We start from the raw sequence: 27,474 nt of genomic DNA on the forward strand, positions 1-27,474 counted from the left end.
ACAGTGAATATATCAAATAAATAAATGGGGCCTCTATTAAAAAAAAAAAAAGTATTTTCAAGCAGAAAATGTATTTGCATTTTTCTCACTTCCATGTGGTAACTTCAATTGTATAAAGAGAAAATATTAAGAATATTATATTAAGGAAAATATTAAAGATAATAGACACCTCCCAAAGTAACAGGTTTCTTACACTTACATATATTCCTACTTGTTGGAAATTAGCAGAAGTGTTACTGTTACGTCCCTAAAGTGGCTAAGGGCATGAGTGAACACAGAATAAAATAAATGAGTTAATTCCCGGATTATTTAACCCTGGTAGCGTGATTAAGGCGCTGGTGCAAAAGAACACAAGAACTAAGGGAGTTTAAATTGAGAAAAATTATATATTTATTCACAACAAAGTGCTCAAAAAAGAGAGTCTAAAATAAACACAAATACCATAGGGCGGGGCTAAATCAAAGAAGAAATAAAACAAAACCTGCATTCTACATCCCCTTCAATAAACTACTAATAGAACATGAAAAGAAAAAAGATACAACAAACAAAATAAAGTCTTCGGCGTTCAACACGCCCTACCGAATCTATACTACTTAAGAAAACTCAAAACATACAATAGTGGCACCCGCTCCTTACCTAATGTCTTAACAACGCGCTTCCCTAGATGTTGCAAATGGAAGTCACGTGACATACTTCCCTGGGGCCGTATTCACGAAGAATTTTATCTTACCACTAGGAGTACTCCTAAATCGCACTAAAATATTTTAGCTAGGAGTTTTCTCTTAAAAGTTATTCACAACACCTTTCAGACCTACTCTTGTTAAGGAAAAATGACAACTCCTAAACTAAGAGTGAGTCATCGTTGCTATGGATGACGTCAATTCTCATGCACGAGCTTCCTCGCAATGATCACGGTGATTGGTTTGTTAGATGACAGGGCCATCATGCGGAACATAACACAGACGCAACAAATCATGGAATTACGACATCTAAATATGTCTGTGTCCTACACAAAATAATAATAGTAATGTCTTTGAAATGCATATATAATGACATGTTTGTGCAGGCTCCAGTTAAGTGTAATTCTAAAAAGGCAGAGAGAGAGAGAAAAGTCGTGAATTAAATTAAATTAAATCAAGGTAGCCTAATACCCCAATTAAAACCGCCACTTGCCTAATAATGAAAAACGACACTTGCATTAACACTTGCTTGGTTAATTGACATCCTATTAGCCTAAATAGACTACTTAAAGCAAGGAAATGTTGCTCCTATTGAAGTAATGTAATAGTTGAATGACGGTGGATTATGAACTCGCCAAAACGGAAAAGAAAGCCCAACTGGACGCAGGATCAGTTACTGCTGCTGGCCCAGTTGGTGCTGAAAAAAAAAAAAAAAAACATAATAAAAGTGAAATTCGGCACTGGGATATCAAGCAAAACTAAGCGTGAGAATGGGAGAGGATTTGTTTGCAGATCAATGCAGCATTCATTGTGTCGTGGACCCCGGACGACTGCGGTGGTATGCGCTACAATCCTTTGTGAATAGGTCTTAGTGAGTTAGGAGTCCTCTCGACTTCTTAAAAGCTGTCCCAGACTTAGGTGCTACTTTTAGGGCTAAAATGCTTCGTGAATTACTCTTAGTGAAAAAAATTAGGAGTCCTAAAGATAGGAGTGACACGCCCATTATTTTTAGGAGTTGCTCCTAAATTCGCCAGTTAGGAGCTACTTTTAGCCTTAAAATTCTTTGTGAATACGGCCCCTGGTCACTACTCCCTGGTGGTCGGCTGTAAGACAATATGAAAGAAAAACATAAAGACTCAAAGTTTCAACTTAATACAAAAACAACAATCCACCGGGAGAAAACAAACTGTTCACTCAAAAATTTAAGAGGGTAAACAAAGAATCAAAAAACGAATACAAGACATGCCAACAACCCAGCGTGACAAAATAAAAGAATCAGCTCCCTCCTTCTCTCTCTCCCGCTTCCAGTCAGCGTCAGACTTTTATAGCAGGGACGCCCATTCAGGTGTAAACATCGCAATAGTGATTAGAAGCCTTAACAGCCAACAACACCGCCCTGAGAGGTGATAGCGGAGAAAGTGAAAGTAAAACAACAACAAAACACCGTATCCTCTCTGAGCAATGTAACTGGAATGAGTAGACTGTGCCTTTAAATGGGCAGATGACGTAATGAGCAGGCTGTTTAAAGTCTCGCGGGCGTTAAGGAAAGGGGTCTTTCTCGCTCTCGTTTTACGTTCAAGGAGCGAGTTTGTGTTTCTTCCTCTGCTGGCGCGTGGAAAGAGTTGAACCATTGAGCCCGATACAGATCTTTCCTGTACCAACGATTGTTCTGAGAACATACTGGGTGTGCCATGTCTGCTGGGCTTTGGCCACCTGATGTGAGTAAACGATTGAGTTCGTTTGTTTATTTTAAATCGCTAAACTTAATAAAATGTGTATTTTCTTAGGAGAATTAATACTTTGCCGAGTTGCCGACTGCGTTACAACACGGTTGCTTTCATTGAGATTTATATGCATCGTAATCATCCATTAAGTGAGCCGTAGCGTATCAACAACGTGAGTATTTCTATACGATTGTCAGGGTTCTCAAGTTTTATCAAAAGCTTGGAGTGAGATCACATGCGGTTAGGGGAGGAGCCTAAATGGAGCCCCGCCCCCGCCTAGCCCCGCCCCCGATTTTACCCATTGTTCATAATTAACCAGCAAAAATTGAAATTATAACAATTAGTAAATCTGATAAATGACAGAGCAATTCATCACATCAAATATAGGCCTACTCTTTAATGTTATATTTCAAAATTAGGCTACAAATATATAACAAAATGTTTGGAAAAACAAATATTTTTGCATTTTTCCCTGACATCTTTGAAAAATACAAATGCAATGGCAATGATTAGGCTAATGTATGTTTTGACAGGATATACAATATTACCAAGAGCACTCTGCTTTAGCCTTAATGTAGCCTAACTAGAAATACTATTAATACAGTATAATATAGAATTTAAAATAAACTGAAGAAATACATCTTCATTCCTTCCCATACCCAATAACATTTCCTTAGCCAAACTGAGCCAAAGCTTTTGGCCTGGTTGCAAAGCAGTTGTAGAGTTTTTGACTGCATCAATAATGTATACGATGGGCTATAGTAAATGTTCTAGAACTTCTAGTCTAAAAATGTTAGGCGAGCTTTCTTCCAACTTACTTTTACCATCACGACGTGTGTTCGCGCGGTGTCGCGGTGTCCGAACTTCCGTGTGTGTTCGCGGACTTCGCGCGTCTATAAGTTGCCTAGTAACGAACGCAATCTGGCCGAGATGCGGACGCGCTGGCGGCAGGAAACTTATCTTTGTGTGCATGCGCCTCGTATACAAGTTCAACGTTATATATAAAGCTTGCAGGACAACTTGGTTGGCATTGCCTTTTCAGCGTGAGGAATACACGGTGTGGCGTGTGAGCGTGTGAACTGGTTGAATTGCGTGTGTCTCACGGCCAATGCGTGAGACTTGAGAACCCTGGATTGTTTTTAAATGTATTAGGGCGTATGCGTAATAGACTAAAGGGGTTGTGATTTTAGGTCAAACCCTTGTTTAGCTTTGGCCACCTGATGTGAGTGAACGATTGAGTTCGTTTGTTTATCTTAAATTGTCAAACTTAACCCTTGTGCTGCATTAGATTTTTTACGCCGTTGAGTGCGTAAAGGGACAAAAATGGCCACATATTAAACATTGCCTAAAATATTATATATAATTATTATTTTCCACTTTTACCAAGTTAAATCTTTTAACCAGCATCAGTCCTCATCATAACTACCAAATATTTATTTAATTTCAGGATTTTAACCCTTTAAATACCAGTTTTGGTGGTGATACCATCAATTTGTATAAGAGGAAAAAACACAAAAATGTAATTATTTTCCATACACTAAATGCAAAGAGAAAACTTTAGCTTTGGATTATCACAGTCTTGAATATGTCAAAGATTAGGGGCAACATTATTTTTGGTGCATTTAAAGATTTTGTGTTATGTCAGATTTAAAAAAAAAATCCCACTTAGCGCGTTAAGGGACAAAAATGGCCACATATTAAACATTGCCTAAAATATTATATATTATTATTATTTTCCACTTTTACCAAGTTAAATCTTTTAACCAGCATCAGTCCTCATCATAACTACCAAATATTTATTTAATTTCAGGATTTTAACCCTTTAAATACCAGTTTTGGTGGTGATACCATCAATTTGTATAAGAGGAAAAAACACAAAAATGTAATTATTTTCCATACACTAAATGCAAAGAGAAAACTTTAGCTTTGGATTATCACAGTCTTGAATATGTCAAAGATTAGCGGCAACATTATTTCTGGTGCATTTAAAGATTTTGTGTTATGTCAGATTTAAAAAAAAAAAATCCCACTTAGCGCGTTAAGGGACAAAAATGGCCACATATTAAACATTGCCTAAAATATTATATATTATTATTATTTTCCACTTTTACTGAGTTAAATCTTTTAACCAGCATCAGTCCTCATCATAACTACCAAATATTTATTTAATTTCAGGATTTTAACCCTTTAAATACCAGTTTTGGTGGCGATACCATCAATTTGTATAAGAGGAAAAAACACAAAAATGTAATTATTTTCCATATACTAAATGCAAAGAGAAAACTTTAGCTTTGGATTATTACAGTCTTAAATATGTCAAAGATTAGCGGCAACATTATTTCTGGTGCATTTAAAGATTTTGTGTTATGTCAGATTTAAAAAAAAAAATCCTACTTAGCGCATTAATGGACAAAAATGGCCACATATTAAACATTGCCTAAAATATTATATATTATTATTATTTTCCACTTTTACCAAATTAAATCTTTTAACCAGCATCAGTCCTCATCATAACTACCAAATATTTATTTAATTTCAGGATTTCAACCCTTTAAATACCAGTTTTGGTGGTGATACCATCAATTTGTATAAGAGGAAAAAACACAAAAATGTAATTATTTTCCATATACTAAATGCAAAGTGAAAACCTTGGCTTTGGATTATCACAGTCTTGAATATGTCAAAGATTAGCAGCAACATTATTTTTGGTGCATTTTTATTTTTTTGTGATATGTAAGATTTTTGAAAAAAATCACACATAGCGCGTTAAGGACAAATTTGGTCCTATTTGAACCCATTCAAATATCCATTTTTGAACCCACTGTCATAATATCATAAATTCATAATTTCTATTCAAATACCCTGTCATTACCAAGCCTTGGGGTAAAATATTTACTTTTTACTGTTTTCCACCAGTTGGTACCATTTTTCATATAATTGACATACTGCAAACAACTGTAGTACTGCAAACATTTTCCTGATTTCTACTAGGTGATTATAACCTGTGCCTGTCTCACTACACATCAAAATTTGCTATAGAAAGAAAGCAAAACTACAAGATCACCATGAACATGAATTTTTATTTTTTCTATAAACAATTTAATTCTATAAACATAAAATTAGTGAGGCCAGCAGGGGGTGCTCTCCCTGTGCTCTGTGTGGGTCCTAACATAGTGGGACACTATACTGTCAAAGAGCACTGTCCTTCGGATGAGACGTTAAACCGAGGTCCTGACTCTCTGTGGTCACAAAAATCCCAGGATGTCTTTCGGAGTAGGGGTGTAACCCCGGCATCCTGGCCAAATTTGCAGTATGGCTGCCGTCGCATCATCCAGGTGGAGCTGCACATTGGTGGTGGTTGAGGAGATTTCCCCCTTCTATGTAAAGCGCTTTGAGTGCCGAGAAAAGCTCTATATAAAATGTAATGAATTATTAGGTGTTCAAGCACGAAGTGCTGAAAACCTATTGTAATTGTAAGGATTTTTATTATTATTATTATTCCGCCCTAAAACGCATCGTGCAGACCAAACCGTAAGAGCTAGAGACTTGATATTTGGGATTAAGGTAGCACAGAAATCGAGGAGAGGTTGAGAGAGTATGAGCCCGATTGGCCCATAGGTGGCGCTATAGCAACAAAAACGCGAAAGTGATCATAACTCCTAGACCCTATGTCGTAGACTCAAGTGTCGTATATCATTGGAAAGCTGGACTCTTGACTTAAAAAACGTATATCTCCGATTTCATTTCCGGTATGCAAATTTTTCCGCTATTTCCGGTTTTGTCCAAAACCTACTTTTGCGAACTAGTCCCTGGTTTTTCGCCCGATCGGAACCAAACCAGTGCAGAAATGTTCTCTGGAGTCTGAATATCAATAATTATCAAAAAAAAGTTGAAATTTCGATTTCCGGTTTCTAGGGGGCGCAAAATGAACGTTGTGGGAGGAGCCTATTTTACTAAAACGTCTATAACTCAAGAAGTAAATGAGATATCTTCACCAAACTTGAGACACTTGTGTATGAGGACAGTTTGGGGTCACAGTAAAAAAACCGCATCGATCTAACACTAGGTGGCGCTATAACATTAAAAAAACATAAAAGGGGGTGTGGCCACCTGACCGTTTGTCCGATTGACTTGAAAATTGGTATGCAGTGTCTTGGTCCAAGGTGCCATGTATGTGTAAAAGGATATTGGCGTATCTCAAAAAACATGGCCGCCATCGGCCAATGAAGTTTGAGCACCTGTGAGACGAGGTTAACGGAGGCCAATCGGAACGAAACTCTATGGGCATGTTCGACTCATGGCCCAAGAGGTCTGTAAGAGTTTTGAAAGAAATCGGCCACTAGTTGGCGCTAACGAGTTTTACAGCTCTGTAATCACGTGGTGTTGCACACATCCCCACAATATGCATATCATTTGATAGATCTCCTCATGGTGAACAACTTTGCCTCTAGAACCATTGCTGTCAATCAAACTGTTCATTAAATATTAACGAATATGTTAAAAACCTACTTTTGCGAACTAGTCCCTGGTTTTTCGCCCGATTGGAACCAAACCAGTCTAGGTCAATTCTCTGGACTCTCTAGATCAATAATTATCAAAAAAAAGTTGAACTTTTTTATTTTTCGCATGGTATTAAATGGTTATTTAGAAAAGGGGCGTGATAAAATGCACCCAAAAGCCTTTAAATCCTAAAGGAAAACTCAGAACTTCAAAAAAAATTGATGAGTATAAGTGTCATACCATGGTGAAGAAGCATGCACAGTTTCATGGAAATCGGACCATAGGTGGCGCTATAACTGTTAAAAAGCTTTAAAACCATACATTTCCTATAGTAAATTGCCTGTATTGGCTGTAAATGGTCTTTTCCATCTAAGATCATATCATTTTCATATAATAACGTTCAAAACTAGTGCAGTACAATTCTCTGGACTCTCTAGAGCAATAATTATCAGAAAAGGTTGAACTTCTGCATTTCGATGGCTATAATAGGGTCACTTCAATGTGTAGCCTTGACTGAGCGTCCCCGAAAGCCTATATCTCTTCAATGAATGCTCAGATCTTATTAAAAACAAGTCTGAAAATGTGGGCCATGACTCTAAATAATCATGGAAATTTTCGGACAGATTGGACAAAATATGCCTGTATAACAGTTAAAAAGGTGAACATTATATGAACATAATGGCCTATTGAGCCAATAAGTGGTATTTTACCCTGCTGTTTAAAAAAAGTCATTTTGTCACACTACTACACTATAATTAATATTTAGACTTTTTAAATTCACTTCTTTAACATTTACAAAAACGTTTAGTCAAAAATCATCTATTGAAGTGACAATTGAGTCACATTGGATCCTGAAGTTCCAATTGTCTCTATCTACAACAGACTGAGTTTGTGTAGATTAAATGATATGAAAAACATGGCATATTGTATAAGTAGGCTGTAATAGCACTGTTGTCCACTAGATGGAGCAGCAGCATTAGACATTTTTAATCTTTTTATCAGCTTTCAGCATTGGCTAACAAACAAATGCTTAAAGCATTTTCTTTAATTAGTTGTATATTATTACATTGCAAAGAAATATGTGAAATGCTCATATACCATTAAAACAGATTTTCACAATAACATATCCCAAAAGTGTGTGTGTGTGTGTGTGTGTGTGTGTGTGTGTGTGTGTGTGTGTGTAAGCATGCATTATGGAGTTAACATGATAAAAATGGTTTGCTTCAGTGAAGAATACTGGAGAAACAAAGTAGTTGAAAATGAAAGTGAGCCAATAAGTGGTCTTCTGCTGCCCTCTGCTGGCCACTCATGTGCCTAATTGCATTCATATATATAGACACACAAAAATCCCTTATAAAACAATTACTATTATAACACAATCATATTTTGTCAGAGTTTATCACTTCAATTGTTCTGATGCTTCACATAATTGGTATCAACGTGGTAAATCATGGTAAATAATGACAGAAACATGGTAAATCATAGTAAAAAAGGTAAATCATGCTAGAATCCTGGTAAATTATTCTAGAATGTGCTATATCATGGTAAATCATCCTATAACATGGTACATCAAAGTAAACTATGGAAAATCATGATAGATTCATGGTAAATCATACTGGAACATGGTAAATAATGAAAAATCACACTGAAATGTAGTGTATCATGGTAAATCATGCTTGCTACATAAAACTTAACGTCTTTTGATGCTATTGTGCTTAACGGCCTTAAAGGCCTTATTTGCTTGAACACCGCTAAATGCTGCTATGCAGCTTTAATTATTATTATTATTATTATTAAAACATATCAAAACTTCAAAACAAAATCATTCTTCAGCTCATTTGCAGGAGCTGCAGAATTGCAATGCATGCTCCTTACAGATGCAAATGCCACATTTTGAGCAGGTGGTGGAGATTTTTCTTTTTTTGTTAGGGCAGTAACTGCACCCCCTCCTCCTCTTGTCATGGGTGTCTGCAGACCCACTTTCCTCTGAATTTTCTGCTCAGTTTGAAATTGCCGCACCAAAGGTGCACAGCTTTATAACTTTTGCATCAACCGCACTTGTATGATTTCTCAACTAGTCTAATCCAAAACATGGATCCCTCGCAGCTACATCTTTGTGTTGCCGCAAGATGAAAGGTGTTATTATTGTCTAAGGACTGACTGCATGGCTGTGTTTGTGCCTCTACGTATGTGAGAAATTATCAATTAACTTTGAAACATAGACTGCTAAAAAAAAATGAAGCTGTGTCAAAGGTTCATGTCTGTGCGTAAAATACGCATGAATCAAACCGAAAGAAAACAATGCAGTGAGAAGCGCTTTCTCTTGCTAAATGCACACACACACACACACACACACACACACACACACACACACACACACACACACACAGAGAGAGAGAGTAGACAGAAAGGGTAAAATATGACCTTCAGGATATTGTGATTTGTCACTCGCCTAAACACCATGTATTATATTTAGGCCCTACACACACACACTTTTGTCAACGCAGACACACATTGCTCTCAGACATCCACACATACTCAGAAACATAATTTTAGATCATTGAGCCATTAAAATGCTTCATAACACAGTCAATAGTGCCCCTAGTGGAAACCAGGAAAATAACATGCATTTCCACCCATAGGGAATACCTATGTAGTGACGTCATCTGGTGGAATACACTATATAATGCAAATATAATGCTTTTGCTTCAAAATGAAAGGATGTTTCAACATAAATCATGATTTGTGTATTAATGATGGCCCCGGCTTTAAACGACGTTTTAATGGGTTTCAATGGGACATTTTTGTCCATTATGGTGCTGAGTGTTACTATTTGTTCTACACAGAGTGTGTTATACATATTTTGCAAAATGGGATAATTTTTTTTACATTTATCTAAAAAGTCACAATTTTGCCAAATTACATACCATTTGCATTAAAACAGCCAAAATGGTCAAAGAAATTAAACTGCAAAAGACCAAAAATGTCCCTAATGCAGCACAAGGGTTAATAAAATGTGTTTTTAGGAGTATTAGTGCTTTGCTGAGTTGCCGGCTGCATTGCAACACGCTTGCTTTCATTGAGACTTATCGTAATCATCCATTAAGTGAGCCATAGCGTATCAAGAACGTGAGTATTTTATATGATTGGTTTTAACTGCATAAAGTTGTATGCTTAATAAACTAAATGGGTTTTGATTTCAGGTCAAGTCCTTTCTTGGCAAGCGGCCGCCGTTTCTTTTCCTCACCAAACTTGGAATTGGATTAATTTACGTTTTTGTGATTTGTTCTAATTTCATTTGTGGTCTTAATTATTTTCAAAGGTTACTTGTTTTACCTAGGAATTTGATTATTTTGTATTTGTTTATTTGTTATACTGTAAGCGTTTGTGGTAGTTATGATTATTTTCTGAAATCGGTTTAAGTTATCACTTATGGGAGGTCTTGTTGGGTTGTGTTTGTGTTATGGTTGATTTATTTTGATTTTTTGCTGTGGTTTGATAATTTCCTCCCATGGGGTGTATTTCCCACTTCATGATTTCAGATTGATTTGTGCTACTTCGAGTGTTATTCCTATTTCTTTTGTTTTTTTATTTAAATTATGATTGGTTTGGTTAATTAAATTGAGCTTTAGATTATTGATTTATTTTCTTTAACTGTCTTTCTTTAATTTGAGTTTGATTGGTTTTGAGCATTGTTGTTATTTCTTTTGAAGTTATTTTTGTTAAGTTTATTTTTCATTCAGAGTGAGAGTGGAGTGAATTGTGGTGGCTTGTTTAATTTGTTTAATTTTCTTTGTTTCTATGAGTAGCACTGTTGCCAACCAAGTCATACCAGTGAGAAGAGAAGGACGGTGTTTGTCATTTAATAAAGCAACTCAACATTTTGCACTCTGGCTTCTGGATCATTTAATTGAACTGCCTGTGTAGAAGCAAAATATCATTGTTAGGGTCCCCCATCCCAGATTTTGGGGGTGGCGTAGTCCATTTGGTCGACAATACATAAGCCAAAGGTTACAGCAAGAAAAAGAAAAAAACCCCTGCAAAACATCTCCAAAGTGTAACGAGGACTCAGGCTGAATGGAATCCATGTGCGGTTTATTAAAACAAAACAAGTTCAGGGTACAGACAGGTGACGGTCGAAATACCAGGACAAATGACAATATCAGAGGCAGAGCTGTAAAGGATCAGGGCAGGGAGCAAGCAGCAATAGCAATAGTCCAGGCAAACACAAGTGGTAGGCAGGCAGCAGAGATTTGGACAAGCTAGTCCAATGCAGAGTCAAACACGGGGAGAACAACACAGCGACAACAACGCTCAGAAATGTAGCCGGGGCAAACAAGACTGAGTGATCGCATAACAATTTGATCTATACATGCTGATGAATGTTTGGTGATGTTTTGTGTGTAAACAACTTCTATCCACTTCTTCCCGTTTACGCAGATATTCTTTGCTAGTTTTTTATTCTTAATTTCTGTACTATTTTAGAAGATGCAGAAGAGTCCAAGCGCATAACACTGAAAGCACAGATTGCCAGAATAAAGTCACTTCAAAGGGAGTTATTCTTTAAAGAGCTTATGGAAGGTTTCATTCAGGAAGAACAGCAAAGGAACATGTTTGTACTGGGAAAAAAGTGAGTTTTAATCTGTCTTGTTTTCCTGTGAAATATCCAAACATCCTTAAAACAAGATAAATACTTGAGAAAGCTAAATGTCTGCAAATTTGCTTGTCAAGTAAATTTATCGTGTTTTAATATCATTAAACACTGGTTCTGAATGCACTGCAATGGCTTGATTGTAGTCTTTAGTTTTCTTCTGGCAACTGGCTTAATTAAGGAGAACAGCAAAGGAACATGTTTGTACTGGGAAAAAAGTGAGTTTTAATCTGTCTTGTTTTCCTGTGAAATATCTAAACATCCTTAAAACAAGATAAATACTTGAGAAAGCTAAATGTCTGCAAATTTGCTTGTCAAGTAAATTTATCGTGTTTTAATATCAATAAACACTGGTTCTGAATGCACTGCAATGGCTTGATTGTAGTCTTTAGTTTTCTTCTGGCAACTGGCTTAATATTCTTAATTTAAATAATTCCCACCCAATACACACACACAAAAAAGGGGGTGAGGCGAGAAAAGGGGGTGAGAAAAGTCGTGAATTAAATTACCGGTAAATTAAATCAAGGTAGCCTAATACCCCAATGAAAACCGTCACTTGCCTAATAATGAAAAACGACACGTGCATTAACACTTGCTTGGCTAATTGACATCCAGTGTTGGGGAAGCTACTTTGAAACTGTAGTTTGACAAGCTACAAGCTACTCGTTAGTTAAAGTAGTTAAACTACAGTCAAGCTACCCTTTTGGAAAAGTAGTTAGCTACACTACAAGTAACGATCAAAAAGTAGCTAGCTACATTGAAACTACTTTTGCTTTTTTTGAACAACATATATTATAAATAACTGAATAAGTGTCTGAGGAATGTTTTAAGTAAAATATTTAGTGTTTAAAACAATGCAATACAATTATGATTTTTATTGTTTTATTACACACAACACTCAAATATCTCAGACTGTTTGTCAAAAGTGAAAAATTGCAACAAATACAACATTGCAAGAACAAAATATACATTCAACGTAAATTGCATGTATAGACTTTTTCTCAAAAATACCGATTGTGACTGTGAGATGGTTGCATTTTGGCAAGAAAATACATTGAACTACATGTGGCACTGACAATGCACGTTAAACTCGCTCACATGCAGTGATGGAGCTCGCAGAATTTACTGTGAAAGAAGAACCTGAATCACAAGCTGCTTGTGAGCACAGTTCGGTTCGCTCTGGATCCAGTCACAACAAATCTATACAGCAATTTAATTAGATCAAAGCCTTTGTCGTGCGATAAACAAACTAAGATTACATTTTTTGTTCAACTGACAAACACGATGGCGCAAACTTTAGTTTAGTGGTCTTTTATGTTCATTGCCAAACGCGGACAGATCATGGCGGTTCATTGTATTTAAATCAGAAATAGAAATTTGATGTAACATAGAGAGCAACAAAGCAGGATAATTAATACATTTTAAAATGGCCATTAATCACCTGTATGTGCGTCCTTAAATTTGTGCTTGAGGTCTTCTGTACGTCAGTGAACCGTTAGCCGCAAGATGCGTGAATAAACAACAGGTGGCGGTAATGGCAAAACAAATTAGTTTGTAATCTAACAAGAAGAAGAATATCCTTGCTTCGCGCAGGCTCAACAAAACACAATGTAGCTTTTGCTCGCGCTACACCGCTACTTGCTGCAAAAAGTAGTTAGCTACTGGAAAAGCTACACTGTTTATAAAGCAACTGAGCTACTGCCAAGCTACTGAAAAATGTAGTTAAGTTAGTAGCGTCGCTACTTGTAGTTAACTACTCCTCAACACTGTTGACATCATATTAGCCTAAAAAGAAAAATAAACTTAAAACAAGGAAATGTTGCTCCTATTGAAGTAATGTAATAGTTGAATGACGGTGGATTATGAACTCGCCAAAACGGAAAAGAAAGCCCAACTGGACGCAGGATCAGTTACTGCTGCTGGCCCAGTTGGTGCTAGAAAAAAAGAAAACATAATAAAAGTGAAATTCGGCACTGGGATATCAAGCAAAACTAAGCGTGAGACATGGGAGAGGATTTGTTTGCAGATCAATGCAGCATTCCCGCTTGTGTCGCGGACCCCGGACGACTGCGAGAGGCGGTGGTATGCGCTACAATCCTTTGTGAATAGGTCTTAGTGAGTTAGGAGTCCTCTCGACTTCTTTTAAGCTGTCCCAGACTTAGGTGCTACTTTTAGGGCTAAAATGCTTCGTGAATTACTCTTAGTGAAAAAATTTAGGAGTCCTAAAGTTAGGAGTGACACGCCCATTATTTTTAGGAGTTGCTCCTAAATTCGCCAGTTAGGAGCTACTTTTAGCCTTAAAATTCTTTGTGAATACGGCCCCTGAGCAGTATCTCATGCAGCCTCAGTTCACAGCAGGGCTCTGCAGCAGGAGCTACACAGTATTGAGTCTGTGAGGAAGCCAAACATGACTGTGTTTCTAACACTCTATGTGTTCTTCCTCTATTTTCTGTCTCTCACTATCTGCTCCCATGTTTCTCTCTCCCTATTGATTTCTACCTTTCCTCATATAAATCAAACCGATCACCCCACTTGTCTTAATATTTTGACAGAAATTTCTTGCTGCTAAGTGTAATTCTTCAAAAAAATACAGTAATATTATGTGAACATACTTAATATTGATTGCTGATTATATTCCTCATTTGTAAGTTACGGTTAAGTGAATAAATGTAAATTAAACATTTTGTGGCTTAAAATTGGCTTCAGTAGATAACAGAACAACACATTAAGTCGTCTCACGTTCTGCTGATTATGAGGGACCTAAACTCATTAAGTCTGATTCTATAACATTTCATGGATTTCATGTCCATTACATCATTGTGATAATGAGAGGCCATTTGTACAAACCCGTGCATTACATTTTTCATTTTCCGGAGGACTTATCCCGGTGTCCATCAGTCGAGTGCTTATTGAGAGGTTTGTAATGTGGACTGAAGAGCTTCATACTGTGCTGTCTTGCTCATTACTTTTTCATTATAGATAAGATTGAATTGATTCGTATTAAGGAGAGATAGGACCAAGATCTCAGGGCGTGAAAGGGCATAACAATGAAAATGTTCCATTTTCTAAGTGTGTGGTTTTTATGGTGGTCTTTTCTGATATAGTTTGACCACAACCTTGTATTGCTAACTCATTACTATTTCTTTTTTTGAGGAAGAGTTTTTAGTATGGTTAATTAGTCATGGTTAGTTTAGTGGTTGGTGTGATTTTAGACAGACATTTGGCGAATAGACACAGGGTGAGTTTGGGACTAAACAACGGAATAATAAAGAATAGACCAAAGAAAGTTTGTCTATGTACTGGAAAGGCAGAGGGTGAAACAGCTGAAAGGGATTTTTGTTGTGGCAAAAGCCTTGAGGTGACAAATATGAAATGATAGGTCATGTCCCTATGTGACTTTTTCAATGAAATCTTATTTTTCAGAGAGACACATTGTACAACCTTTTGGACTTGGCCTTTATTGGTGCTCTGGAGACAATAACAAACCAAATCAACCAAGACTTTTAAAAATCTACAGTGGCCCCAAAAAGGGAGGGGGTTCATTATTGAGAATGAATGAGGGAAAGTCACGTATAAGGGGAGGCAATGCCTCCATCGCGCTATGATTGGATAATATTGGTTATGATTGGCTGTGATAGATTCACATAAAAAAATCCCACCTCTTGTTTTTGTTCGTGTTCCACGTCCGTGAATCAGTCTGAAGGAATAAATGATGGCATTAATGGGAGGACTAATTAAAAAGTAAGTAAACAACTCACCCACTTAGATATCACCACTTTGTAAAATGTGAAATGGGCTGAAAAAAAAAAAAATTTGGGTTGAAAACATGATTGTGTGTTTTTTTTTTTTTTTTTTTTTTTTTTTTTTTTTTGAGTGATCAGCTTGGTGAAATTAAAGGTACATCTTCGTGCTTGTGACCAATGTTAACCGAATTGTGTTAAATAAGTTAAAGAACTTATTTAAAAGAACTTAAGTTATTATTTTGGAATAAAAGTAAAAAATGCTTAAAAACACTAACTTGATGAGATTTATACTTGGTTATGTAAGGGTCAAACAGGTCATTTTAGCTCAAAGGGAATTATTAATTAATTTTTAGGGAATTCAAAATAATTATTTATTTTTTACGGCCGAGCAAATGACTCATCCAGCGTTCATTTTAACGGGCCATAACTATCAGCTCTGCAGAGCATATAAATATCCAATCTATAGTGAAAACACTATTTATTAGCAAGGTAACTTATGGTGTGTTCACACCGAACGCGAATAGAGCGTCAAATACGCGTCTATCGCGTCTAGTTAGACGCTTGAACATTCGCTCGAGTTCAAATTTTTCAACTTGCGCGGAAGACATTCGCGGCAAACGCGTCGCCCAATTCGCGTCATTCGCAACGCCCGGCGCGAATGATGCGTCTATTCGCGTCTTTGCATTGACTTTGTATGTAATCCACTCGCGCAAATAATTAAATTCTCGTTCGGTGTGAACACACCATTAGATCAGCAGTTTAAGACGTTCAATTCGTAAGCACATAACTCAAGAACACTTCTCTTTAAATACAAACAAGACTTTATTGAATATTCTAACACATAAAACTAATATCTAACACAAACACACGCACACACATTCATACGAGTTGCAGAAATAAAGAGAGTAAGGAAAGAATGAGTTTTAAGAGTGAGATGAGTTCTCTTAGATATCATTTCTTAGGCGGGTTATTACATTTTATATCAAAGCACCAGTTCAGCTAAGAGTCTGGAGGCAATTTGCGTTTGAGTCTGGAGGCTATTTGCATTTGTTTGCGTTCCTTTGGGGATTCCGTTTGTCGGCATAAAATGGGGTTTCCCTGGTTCGTTGATTGGCTGGCGGTCTCCTCGTGCCTGGATAGATGTCTTGGGCGGCCAATCACGTGGTGTGTTGACGGATGGATGGAAAATCATTGAAGTTGGAAGAGGGCTTTGCAGTCGAATCGTTGAATGAAACTTTACAGCAAAACTTAACTTAGAACTGAGACTCTCAACAAAAAAAGAAAATAAACTAAGCAAGAGAAAGAAAAGTGAGACGAGAGTAGTTAGATGACTTGAAAGAAATTGTTTAACCCATTTTCTTCTGATTTTGATTTGGGTTCTTTCATCTGCTCGTCTACATGTGTACTCGTCTGTCTGGTTACTCCGTCATGGCTATACTCCATGGCTAATAAGCGTCTGTATATATCTGATGCTTTGTTCGTGTCCTAAGATTTTAAACCCAAATGTTTGTCCAGCCTCCTGGATGAGCTCTGACCAATTAGACAGTGTCTTTATTTGAGAAGTGGCATTTTCTTCCCCTCTCATCTTAAATTATGAGTTATCTGTGATCTCTTTACTCTCCAGCTCTAGCAGAGAGGCTACAGTTTAGACATGATTCCTATTATAAGAATACAAAACAGTTTACACAGATTTCAATCTAGCCATCTTCTGAATTATGAACATACGATCATACTGATAGCAAGCAAGAAACACTTTCAGTCAAACATCTAATAGTTATAATAACAATTGCGTGACTTATATGCGATCTAAGCATAATAGTCACATACATAGGTTGTAGACATGATATATAATTATGTAGTTGAACGATGTTTGATTATAAGTCCGTCAATAATTGTTTTGGGATGATTTTATGTATTTTGACATGTACAGTCTCAGTTTCTGTGGTTTCAGTTTCCCGAGCTGTGCCATCTCTGGACCAATCCGTCTTTTCCAAACTACCTAATGTTGACAACGTTCTTCCTTTAGCTAGGCTCATCTCTTTGAAGCTTGCATGGCCATAAAGTACTTAGCTGTATCAGACTGGCTAGAGCCACTTCATTTATGGTCCTCAACTGTGGAGTTGGGGGAATGAACGAACGAACGAACGTCCATATTTATTGTATGTCATGTCAGTATTTGCTTTCTACCATGCACAAAAAAAAATGTCACTGAACTTTTGCTGTGTAATTGTAATGAGCACTCAAACACACCAAACCAACAATTACCAACAACACACACAAAAACAGATTTTTCATGGCCACTGCACTAGTTATAAGTAATTACACGTGTGGTAGAAAAGCATTTTTTGTAAAACACATACAAATACTAATGAGATCACGTTGAAACACCACAAACTACTTGAAATGCAATACTGATTGAAAAGTGGTTGTTTTGGTTTGGTTTGGTTTGATCATCTAAACCAATTGTATTCAAACATTTCTAAGTGTCCTTAAAGGACAAGTTCGGTATTTTACACTTGAAGCCCTGTTTCAAGATCGTTTCTGATGAAATAGAATGGTTAAGATTAAAATTTGGACACATGCTGCTGTCCCGAGAAATTTCGGTTTCAGTGGTTACACCCCCCCACCTCCACAATGGTTGCATAGGTGCACTGGAACAATCCTTCCTGAAACGCATTAAACTTTAGTTTACAAAGACGTTAAACTCACCGAGTGGTCAGGGGTGTTCACTGATATGCTCACACAAAAATCGCTGAAAAAGATGCTTTCCAACAGGTTTTATCGTAGTTTTTGAACAACTCTATTTGACTTGACTTGGACAAAAACTACGATAAAACCTGTTGCAAAGCATTTTCAGCAATTTGGGATTTCCGAAACCGAAATTTCTCGGGACAGCAGCATGTGTCCAAATTTTAATCTTAACTGTTCTATTTCATCAGAAACGATCTTGAAACAGGGCTTTGAGTGTAAAATACCGAACTTGTCCTTTAAGGTTTTGGGTTATCTGCACATGGTTATCTGTTACATGTTTCTTAATTGCCTAAGCCATGACTGAATAAAGGCTTTTTGTATATTTCCTAAAATTCTCGAGTGCCTTGGGTTGATGTGTTTTTATATTTTATATAAGATATGTCAGTGCAAATTGCTTTCAGTTAAAACAGCTCAAACAGGCATTTTAGACTGGGACACACACACGTTTCTTTTTTTTTGATCGTGTTATCATTATAGTTAACTTCCTTGGCCTTTACTATTTTTGTCCTCTTTCTCTCTCAGGTATCGTGTCTCTAATATCCTTGGTGGTTCTTTCTTACGACCGCTACAGCACATTGACGATGTACCATAAACGTGGTCCAAACTATCGCAAAGCTCTTCTGGCGGTAGGGGGTTCCTGGCTGTACTCTTTGATCTGGACAGTGCCCCCTCTTCTGGGCTGGAGTAGTTACGGGCTGGAGGGAGCGGGAACCAGCTGTTCTGTATCATGGACCCAGCGCACGGCCCAGTCCCATGCCTACATCATCTGCCTGTTTATATTCTGCTTGGGCTTACCAGTGCTCATCATGGTCTACTGCTATGGAAGACTCCTCTATGCTGTCAAACAGGTAAACTGCGTTTCTGTGCTGTGTGTCAAAAAAAACAGCCTGGGATTAGAGGCAAAAAAATATTTTATGTTACTGAATTTGTAAAGGCTCTGACAGGATCTCAAGATGTTTGAAGATGCTGCCAATTCTCTGGATGCACACTGAATCATCCACATTCAGACAAACCTACTGAAGTGCTAATTCAGAGGAAATAGACTGTTTAATTGGTTGCTGGAACAGAAAAATGGTTATCCAACTTTGTTAACGGTTTATTTAAACCCATGTTCTCTTTTTATTCATGAGCAGTAGAAGAAACCTGTAGTAAAAAACAAACAAACAAAAAACATCCAGAGAACATGCCAAGAGTGTGATTCTATATAAATCTCAAACACAAGTCATTTGCATTTTTAAGCAAACATAGTTGCTCCTCATGACAATCACGTATTGGTCCAGTTTGCAGCATTTTCTGGCCAAAAACAGCCCACTGGACAAGACAAATCTGTATTAATTATTACCCCACCATTTTTTTTAAAGTTGCAAGCCCCGCTAGCTTCATGCACTTTTTTTTTTATCAACACTTGAATGTGGGTATGTTTCATAAAAAAACAACATTTTGAGATAACAGCTGAGATAATCACGTTGTTGTCAAAGACTACATCCAGATCTGATTCATAATCATGATCAAAGCATAGATCAAGTCCATCAACACCCACAAAGCTTCACAGTCCTATACCTCGTCGACATTTCATTCAGTAACATTAGGCAGTTTTAATGTTGGTGATCGCGTTATTTCACATGTGCATATGATTACATGATTATGATGCTGCTTGTTTCTTCATCTTCTTCGCATGTGTTTCTGTACTCTTTCAGAAGATGCGTAATAGCACCCCCTACTGTTTAACAGTGAGAACAAAGAAAGCCGAAAATTCCGTCAATGGCGGGGAAAGAGTTAATAACATGAAAAGCAATTAAAGGGGTGGTTCACGATTTTGGACATCGGACCTCATTTCCAAATTCGCCTGGGTGTTATTTATCAGTGGAGACAGTTTTCAAAAAACTTCATCCAGTCCTAGTTGCATAACGTTAGTTCGTCGGTGCTAGGCTAGCACCAGTCAACGGTACAGCGGTATCTGCTAGCCTGCCATTAAAAACAGTTTTACCCACTCCACAGTACACCAAAAGCAATTAAATTATAACGCCAGACTATCGATGTAAATGTCTGTTGAGAGAATAATGTTAGAAATCAAAGTACTCTTGCATCTCAATGATCGCATTACATTTACAGGAACTAGTTTCTCAGCAGCGGCGGAGTTTTACTTTGCTCCTTTTAGTAGTACTGCGCCGAAAAGTAAACACAGAACAGAAGCGCACTACAGTCAGGGCTACCTGTACTACCTCTCTCTCTCTCTCAGTTGCTTATGCAACTTAATATCACTCCGCCGCTGCTGTAGACTGTGCTAATAAATACAGGGAACAAAGTATAACTATTGCAATGCGATGAAAGGGTAGTTTGATTTCTAACATTATTCTCTCAACAGACATTTACATCGATAGTCTGGTGTTATAATTTATTTGCTTTTGGTGTACTGTGGAGTGGGTAAAACTGTTTTTAATGGCAGGCTAGCAGATACCGCTGTACCGTTGATAGCCTAGCACCGGCGAACTATGCAACTGGAACGACTGGATTACATTTTTTGAAAACTGTCTCCACTGATAAATAACCCCCAGGCTAACTTGGAAATGAGGTCTGATGTCCAAAATCCTGAACCACCCCTTTAATAACATGCTTTCTATTTTCTTGACATACTTTCTTGTTAAAGATTAGTTCAAAACTGAGAAGTAAACTACACACCTTGTCAGATGCCAACTCTGTATAGACGTATTCTCCCTCCTGAAAGCAAAAAAGGAGAAATGAAAAGGGCTTTGAAAAGCTTACCTGTCACCTGAACAAAGAAGCTAAATGTTGTCATGGTGACCAGACGTACAGTAAGAAAACAAGGGGGAAAAAAAACAAAAAGTGCTATTCTGTGCTCAAGACAGTTATCTTAATTTCAAACATGGAAAAATTATTTTCTTATAAATTTACAGCATGTTCTGTCCAAGTGGCTGGTTCCTTTAGAAACCGGTTAAGAGTGCATCAAATCTCATTTGTGTGTATAGCAGTGTGATTGGATTTGGATGCTGTATTATCTGGGCGTCCCAGTCACTGGAATGTAATTGGGTTCAGTTGGCTGCTGTGAGGAGGATACAATTTCACTCTGGCTTGAGAAGGACAGCTTTATCCGTACAAACCGGCAGATGTGACCGATCCTGATATATGCAGTTTATCATATCGAAATTCTGATGTAATATTAATCTTTACATTTTCTCACACTCACATCTGTGACTTGCTGGGTGAAAATCTGAAGTTTACATATGATGCTTCATATATAATGTGAAGGGTTCATGCAATAAATTGGGTACAATGACAAGTTCAGACATTAATCCCATCTACTCACCATCAATCACATGCAGAGGGAGGATGGGTGCTTGTAACAAATAAAGGAGCCTTTACTTCACTGAGGATCAAGGAGGAAGAGGAGTGTCTGTAAATGTCAGTTATGAATGTAATTAGAAAGCCTTGCCAATTCATTAGTGACGTTTACATAGAGCAGTAATTCAGTAAGAATTAAACACATCTCAGTTGGAATGAAAAGTCTCAACACATATTATCTGTCTAAGCTTGATCCAGAAGAAAATTTATGCTAGGGATAATATCGTGTGCTTAGCTAGCAACATGACAAGGAAGATTTCTTGGCATATTTTAGTTGCTGTTTGGATTTAAATAGGCAAATACTTAACTCTTTCCCCGCCAGCGTAAAAAAAAAAAAAAAGGAAAAGTTGCCAGCCACTGCCAGCGTTTTTGATCATTTTCACAAAAGTTTCATGGCCCCCAGAATATTTCGTTGTATAAATATCTGAATATGTAATGTATCAAAAGAAATAACAGACCCTCTGCTTTAAAAAAAAAAGAAAATAAAAATGTTGTTCTAGCTTCATACATTCTTTTTATCAACACTTGAATATGGGTAAGTTTCATAAAATTTTAAAAAAAAAAACTTTTTGAGCAAATCACATTTTTGTAAAAGACTACATCCAGATCTGATTCAGACCGATTATCAAAAAATAGATGGGGTTCATCAACACCCCTAATGGTCTCAGTCATAGCTCGTCCTGGGTCGACATTTCATTCAGTAACATTAGGCAGTTTTGATTTGTGTGCTGTTTAATGTTGGTGATCGCCTTATTTTACGTATGCATCTACTTATATAATTATGATATCACTTGTTTCTGCTTCTTCCTCGCACATGTTTTGATCAGGAGATTCAGTATTATTTATATATATATATATATATATATATATATATATATATATATATATATATATATATATATATATACAAAGTACTGTGCAAAAGTTAGGCCATGCACCACCAGCTTTGTTGTTTTAGCAATGTTTTAATGATCAGGAAATAATTATGTACACAAAATGTAAAACAAAGAAGAAAACTTCTCACCATATTTTGAATGTTTTCTTGGCCTTCCAGTCCTTTTCCATTCCCTTTAGGGGTCCCACTTTATATTAAGTGGCCCTAATACCTGTGAACTTACATGGTTACTAGATATGTACTTAGTATGTAACTACAGTGTAAATACACATTGGTACATAGTATTTACAACTGTAATATTTGTGTAACTACACATATGTAACAACCCACGGAAAGGTATGTGTAAGTACAAATGTGTAACAGGACATTGGTAACAACACTTTTTCCACTACAGTAAGTACACATGTGTAACAGGCATTATGTAACTACATTTTGTAACAACAATATGTATTCACACAAGTTGTTCCACTTCCACACGCAGTCTTCCATTCTGTAGTTACAAGAACACACTGAAACCATGATGATTCCTATGTGTATACCATGTATTTACTATATGACCGGCAGGACTTATGTTGAATTACAGCTAGTTTTCCACCAGTGTATATACATGGTAACTCCTCAGGAACTCTGCACTTGATACAATGTGTTAAACTGTCATAACTTACATGTATTATGCAAAACCCAAACCTCTGTGCAACTGTACTAACAGTGTACTTACATGGTAACTCCTCAGGAACTGTCCACTTAATATAAAGTGTAAAATGGTCATAACTTGCATGTATTATGCAAAACCCAAACCTCTGTGCAACACTGCATTAACAGTGTACTTACATGGTAACTCCTCAGGAACTCTGCACTTGATACAATGTGTTAAACTGTCATAACTTACATGTATTATGCAAAACCCAAACCTCTGTGCAACTGTATTAGTGTAGCATGGTAACTCCTCAGGAACTGTCCACTTAATATAAAGTGTAATTGTTAGGGTCATTGTTGTGTACCATAGTAAATGCAAAACACAAGGTTACGTAGTGGATAGTAAACTCTGAAATATAAATGTGATAGTTATGCTTTGATAGATTCTGGGATATTACGGCATAGCACTTTTTAAGATTTATTCTTTAATTTAGATTTTTTGATTTGCCATTGTGGTGACCTATTTGCCTTTACAGTAAATTACAGTGTTCTGTAAACAATAAACAAGAATAGCCTACACTTTAAAACCTTAAAAATACCTTGTTTAATGTTTAACCATTTTGTAGTATTTAGTTTATTTACCTTGAGACACAAAAAGCGTTTTCTCCAATAAAACACAACATAAATTCACAAAAAAAAACATCAATTGTATTAGCCTGATGTAATCCAAATCTTTAGTATCCATACGTTGTTTGCAAGAAACAGATCCAAATTCAACCCTTTATGATCTTCATCTCCATTTCTCAGCAGCGACCGCAAACGTCGATCCCGCGCTCAGGCGCGCTGGTGATGAATTCAAATAAAAAAAATGCGCCTTCAAGAAGCGTTACGACATGTTTTACGGCCGTGATATCAAACGCTCATTGGCTCTTGCCTGCTTCGTCACAGATTGCGACATGCCGTGATTCAGTCGGTGTAGTACATTTGAAATGGAGAAGCGCGCGCGCCTTCACAGAGCGAACCGAAACCGGATTAACATTTTCATGGATTAATAATTTATATTCTGATCTGTACCTCATACACAACTATTATAATACTGCCAGAGAGGACTGCGGCTGCAACGCATCATCATGTGAACGACTTTTGGTACCGGTTTTGACATTTTCGCAAATTATTGTGAAATTTATAACGTTACTTGTCTGTCTGTTATGTTTTTATTTTCTTCATAAGTGTAACGTTAGCCTAAGTAGTTTTAAGGAATGGTTAATGGTAGGTTTAGGGGTATGAGTAGGATTAGTGGCTCAAAATATATTTTAATGCTATTGTTAATAAAACTATGAGAGGTTTGGGTTTGCTGAGATGGTCTCTGTTATGACCGTTTTACACTTTATATTAAGTGGACAGTTCCTGAGGAGTTACCATGTAAGTAAGTTAACTGTTAATACAGTCAGTGTTGCACAGAGGTTTGGGTTTTGCATAATACACAGTAAGTTATGACCGTTTTACACTTTATATTAAGTGGACAGTTCCTGAGGAGTTACCATGTAAGTACACTGTTAATACAGTCAGTGTTGCACAGAGGTTGGGTTTTGCATAATACACAGTAAGTTATGACCGTTTTACACTTTATATTAAGTGGACAGTTCCTGAGGAGTTACCATGTAAGTACACTGTTAATACAGTCAGTGTTGCACAGAGGTTTGGGTTTTGCATAATACACAGTAAGTTATGACCATTTTACACTTTAGATTAAGTGGACAGTTCCTGAGGAGTTACCATGTAAGTACACTGTTAGTACAGTTGCACAGAGGTTTGGGTTTTGCATAATACACAGTAAGTTATGACCATTTTACACTTTATATTAAGTGGACAGTTCCTGAGGAGTTACCATGTTAGTACACTGTTAGTACAGTTGCACAGAGGTTTGGGTTTTGCATAATACATGTAAGTTATGACAGTTTAACACATTGTATCAAGTGCAGAGTTCCTGAGGAGTTACCATGTATATACACTGGTGGAAAACTAGCTGTAATTCAACATAAGTCCTGCCGGTCATATAGTAAATACATGGTATACACATAGGAATCATCATGGTTTCAGTGTGTTCTTAACTGGTAACTACAGTATGGAAGACTGCGTGTGGAAGTGGAACAACTTGTGTGAATACATATTGTTGTTACAAAATGTAGTTACATAATGCCTGTTACACATGTGTACTTACTGTAGTGGAAAAAGTGTTGTTACCAATGTCCTGTTACACATTTGTACTTACACATACCTTTCCGTGGGTTGTTACATATGTGTAGTTACACAAATATTACAGTTGTAAATACTATGTACCAATGTGTATTTACACTGTAGTTACATACTAAGTACATATCTAGTAACCATGTAAGTTCACAGGTATTAGGGCCACTTAATATAAAGTGGGACCCATTTAGGTTTAAGAGAGCGAGGATCCTGCTATTGCTCAAGTGTAAGGGGAGGTCACTAAATACTTGCCATTTTTTTCAGTTTTTTTAATACTGCATACAAATTTCCTGTACTCTCTGGTTAAATTCTAATAAAGAGACTGAGAAATAATCATATATGGTCATTATACCATAGCTAAAAAAACATCTAATGGTGGCCTAAGACTTTTGCACAATACTGTATATATATATATATATATATACACTCACCGGCCACTTTATTAGGTACCCCATGCTAGTAACGGGTTGGACCCCCTTTTGCCTTCAGAACTGCCTCAATTCTTCGTGGCATAGATTCAACAAGGTGCTGGAAGCATTCCTCAGGGAGTTTGGTCCATATTGACATGATGGCATCACACAGTTGCCGCAGATTTGTCGGCTGCACATCCATGATGCGAATCTCCCGTTCCGCCACATCCCAAAGATGCTCTATTGGGTTGAGATCTGGTGACTGTGGAGGCCATTTTAGTACAGTGAACTCATTGTCATGTTCAAGAAACCAATTTGAAATGATTAGAGCTTTGTGACATGGTGGAAGTAGCCATCAGAGGATGGGTACATGGTGGCCATAAAGGGATGGACATGGTCAGAAACAATGCTCAGGTAGGCCGTGGCATTTAAACGATGCCCAATTGGCACTAAGGGGCCTAAAGTGTGCCAGGAAAACATCCCCCACACCATTACACCACCACCACCAGCCTGCACAGTGGTAACAAGGCATGATGGTTCCATGTTCTCATTCTGTTTACGCCAAATTCTGACTCTAACATCTGAATGTCTCAACAGAAATCGAGACTCATCAGACCAGGCAACATTTTTCCAGTCTTCAACTGTTCAATTTTGGTGAGCTCTTGCAAATTGTAGCCTCTTTTTCCTATTTGTAGTGGAGATGAGTGGTACCCGGTGGAGTCTTCTGCTGTTGTAGCCCATCCGCCTCAAGGTTGTGCGTGTTGTGGCTTCACAAATGCTTTGCTGCATACCTCGGTTGTAACGAGTGGTTATTTCAGTCACTGTTGCCCTTCTATCAGCTCGAACCAGTCTGGCCATTCTCCTCTGACCTCTGGCATCAACAAGGCATTTCCGCCCACAGAACTGCCACTCACTGGATGTTTTTTCTTTTTCGGACCATTCTCTGTAAACCCTAGAGATGGTTGTGCGTGAAAATCCCAGTAGATTAGCAGTTTCTGAAATACTCAGACCAGCCCTTCTGGCACCAACAATCATGCCACGTTCAAAGTCACTCAAATCAACTTTCTTCCCCATACTGATGCTCGGTTTGAACTGCAGGAGATTGTCTTGACCATGTCTACATGCCTAAATGCACTGAGTTGCCGCCATGTGATTGGCTGCTTAGAAATTAAGTGTTAACGAGCAGTTGGACAGGTGTACCTAATAAAGTGGCCGGTGAGTGTATATCAACCTCTCAGTTTTAAACTGTGCTCAAATACTTACCCATTCCAGTGCTGTCTCTGTACTTTCCTTCAGTTGTGAGACTCTGTGGAACGTTGATCCATTCACCCTCATTTAATTTCTGCACCTTCTCTCTTTTCTTCACTCTATCTCGGACAGCAGAGATCGATAACTGGTGAAGAGTTTAATGTCTCTTGGTAAAGGAGACAATCACATGGAACAAATAGACTTTGTCCCAGCTGCACAATTACACAAAGCAAGTGCGACTACAGTTGTCAATCATGGGAGTTCTGTAGGTGTGTGTGAACAAAAGAGAAAGTTTATAGCGAGGAGTAGAGCTTTGACTGGTTAGCCTCTTTTTTTCATTGGTGGCTATTTAAGACACAGAAGTCTTCAACATGAAGACGTGAGAATCGTCACTACCAGCGTCACTGGATTTGCAACACGAGAAACCCGCTAGATTTAAATAGTCAGCAACAGCGACCGCAGTATCATCTGTTCGCTTGCAAGTATCAACGACTTGTTTTAAACGACCGCCGCACGCAACTTAAAAAAAGAAATGGCTGTATCGTGGTCAGTAGATGAGGTGTCGGCGCAACTATAACGATCATTCTATAATACCATTTTGAAGAGGTAATAAACTACAGTGGAAA

General features: G+C 37.4%; 1 protein-coding gene across 1 annotated transcript in view; it reads left to right on the forward strand.

The window, feature by feature from the left end:
* The window catches only part of tmtops2b (teleost multiple tissue opsin 2b), an 82,008-nt gene that overhangs the window by 42,056 nt on the left and 12,478 nt on the right, over positions 1-27,474 (forward strand). Inside the window, exon 2 of the mRNA XM_056251782.1 lies at positions 18,572-18,897. Within this exon, the coding sequence (XP_056107757.1) occupies positions 18,572-18,897 (326 nt within the window). The remainder of the gene's footprint in view (positions 1-18,571; positions 18,898-27,474) is intronic.

This window comes from Rhinichthys klamathensis, unplaced genomic scaffold, assembly GCF_029890125.1.
Source record: "Rhinichthys klamathensis goyatoka isolate OS25496 unplaced genomic scaffold, OSU_Roscu_1.1 h1tg000090l_1, whole genome shotgun sequence".
NCBI classification, from domain to species: domain Eukaryota; kingdom Metazoa; phylum Chordata; class Actinopteri; order Cypriniformes; family Leuciscidae; genus Rhinichthys; species Rhinichthys klamathensis.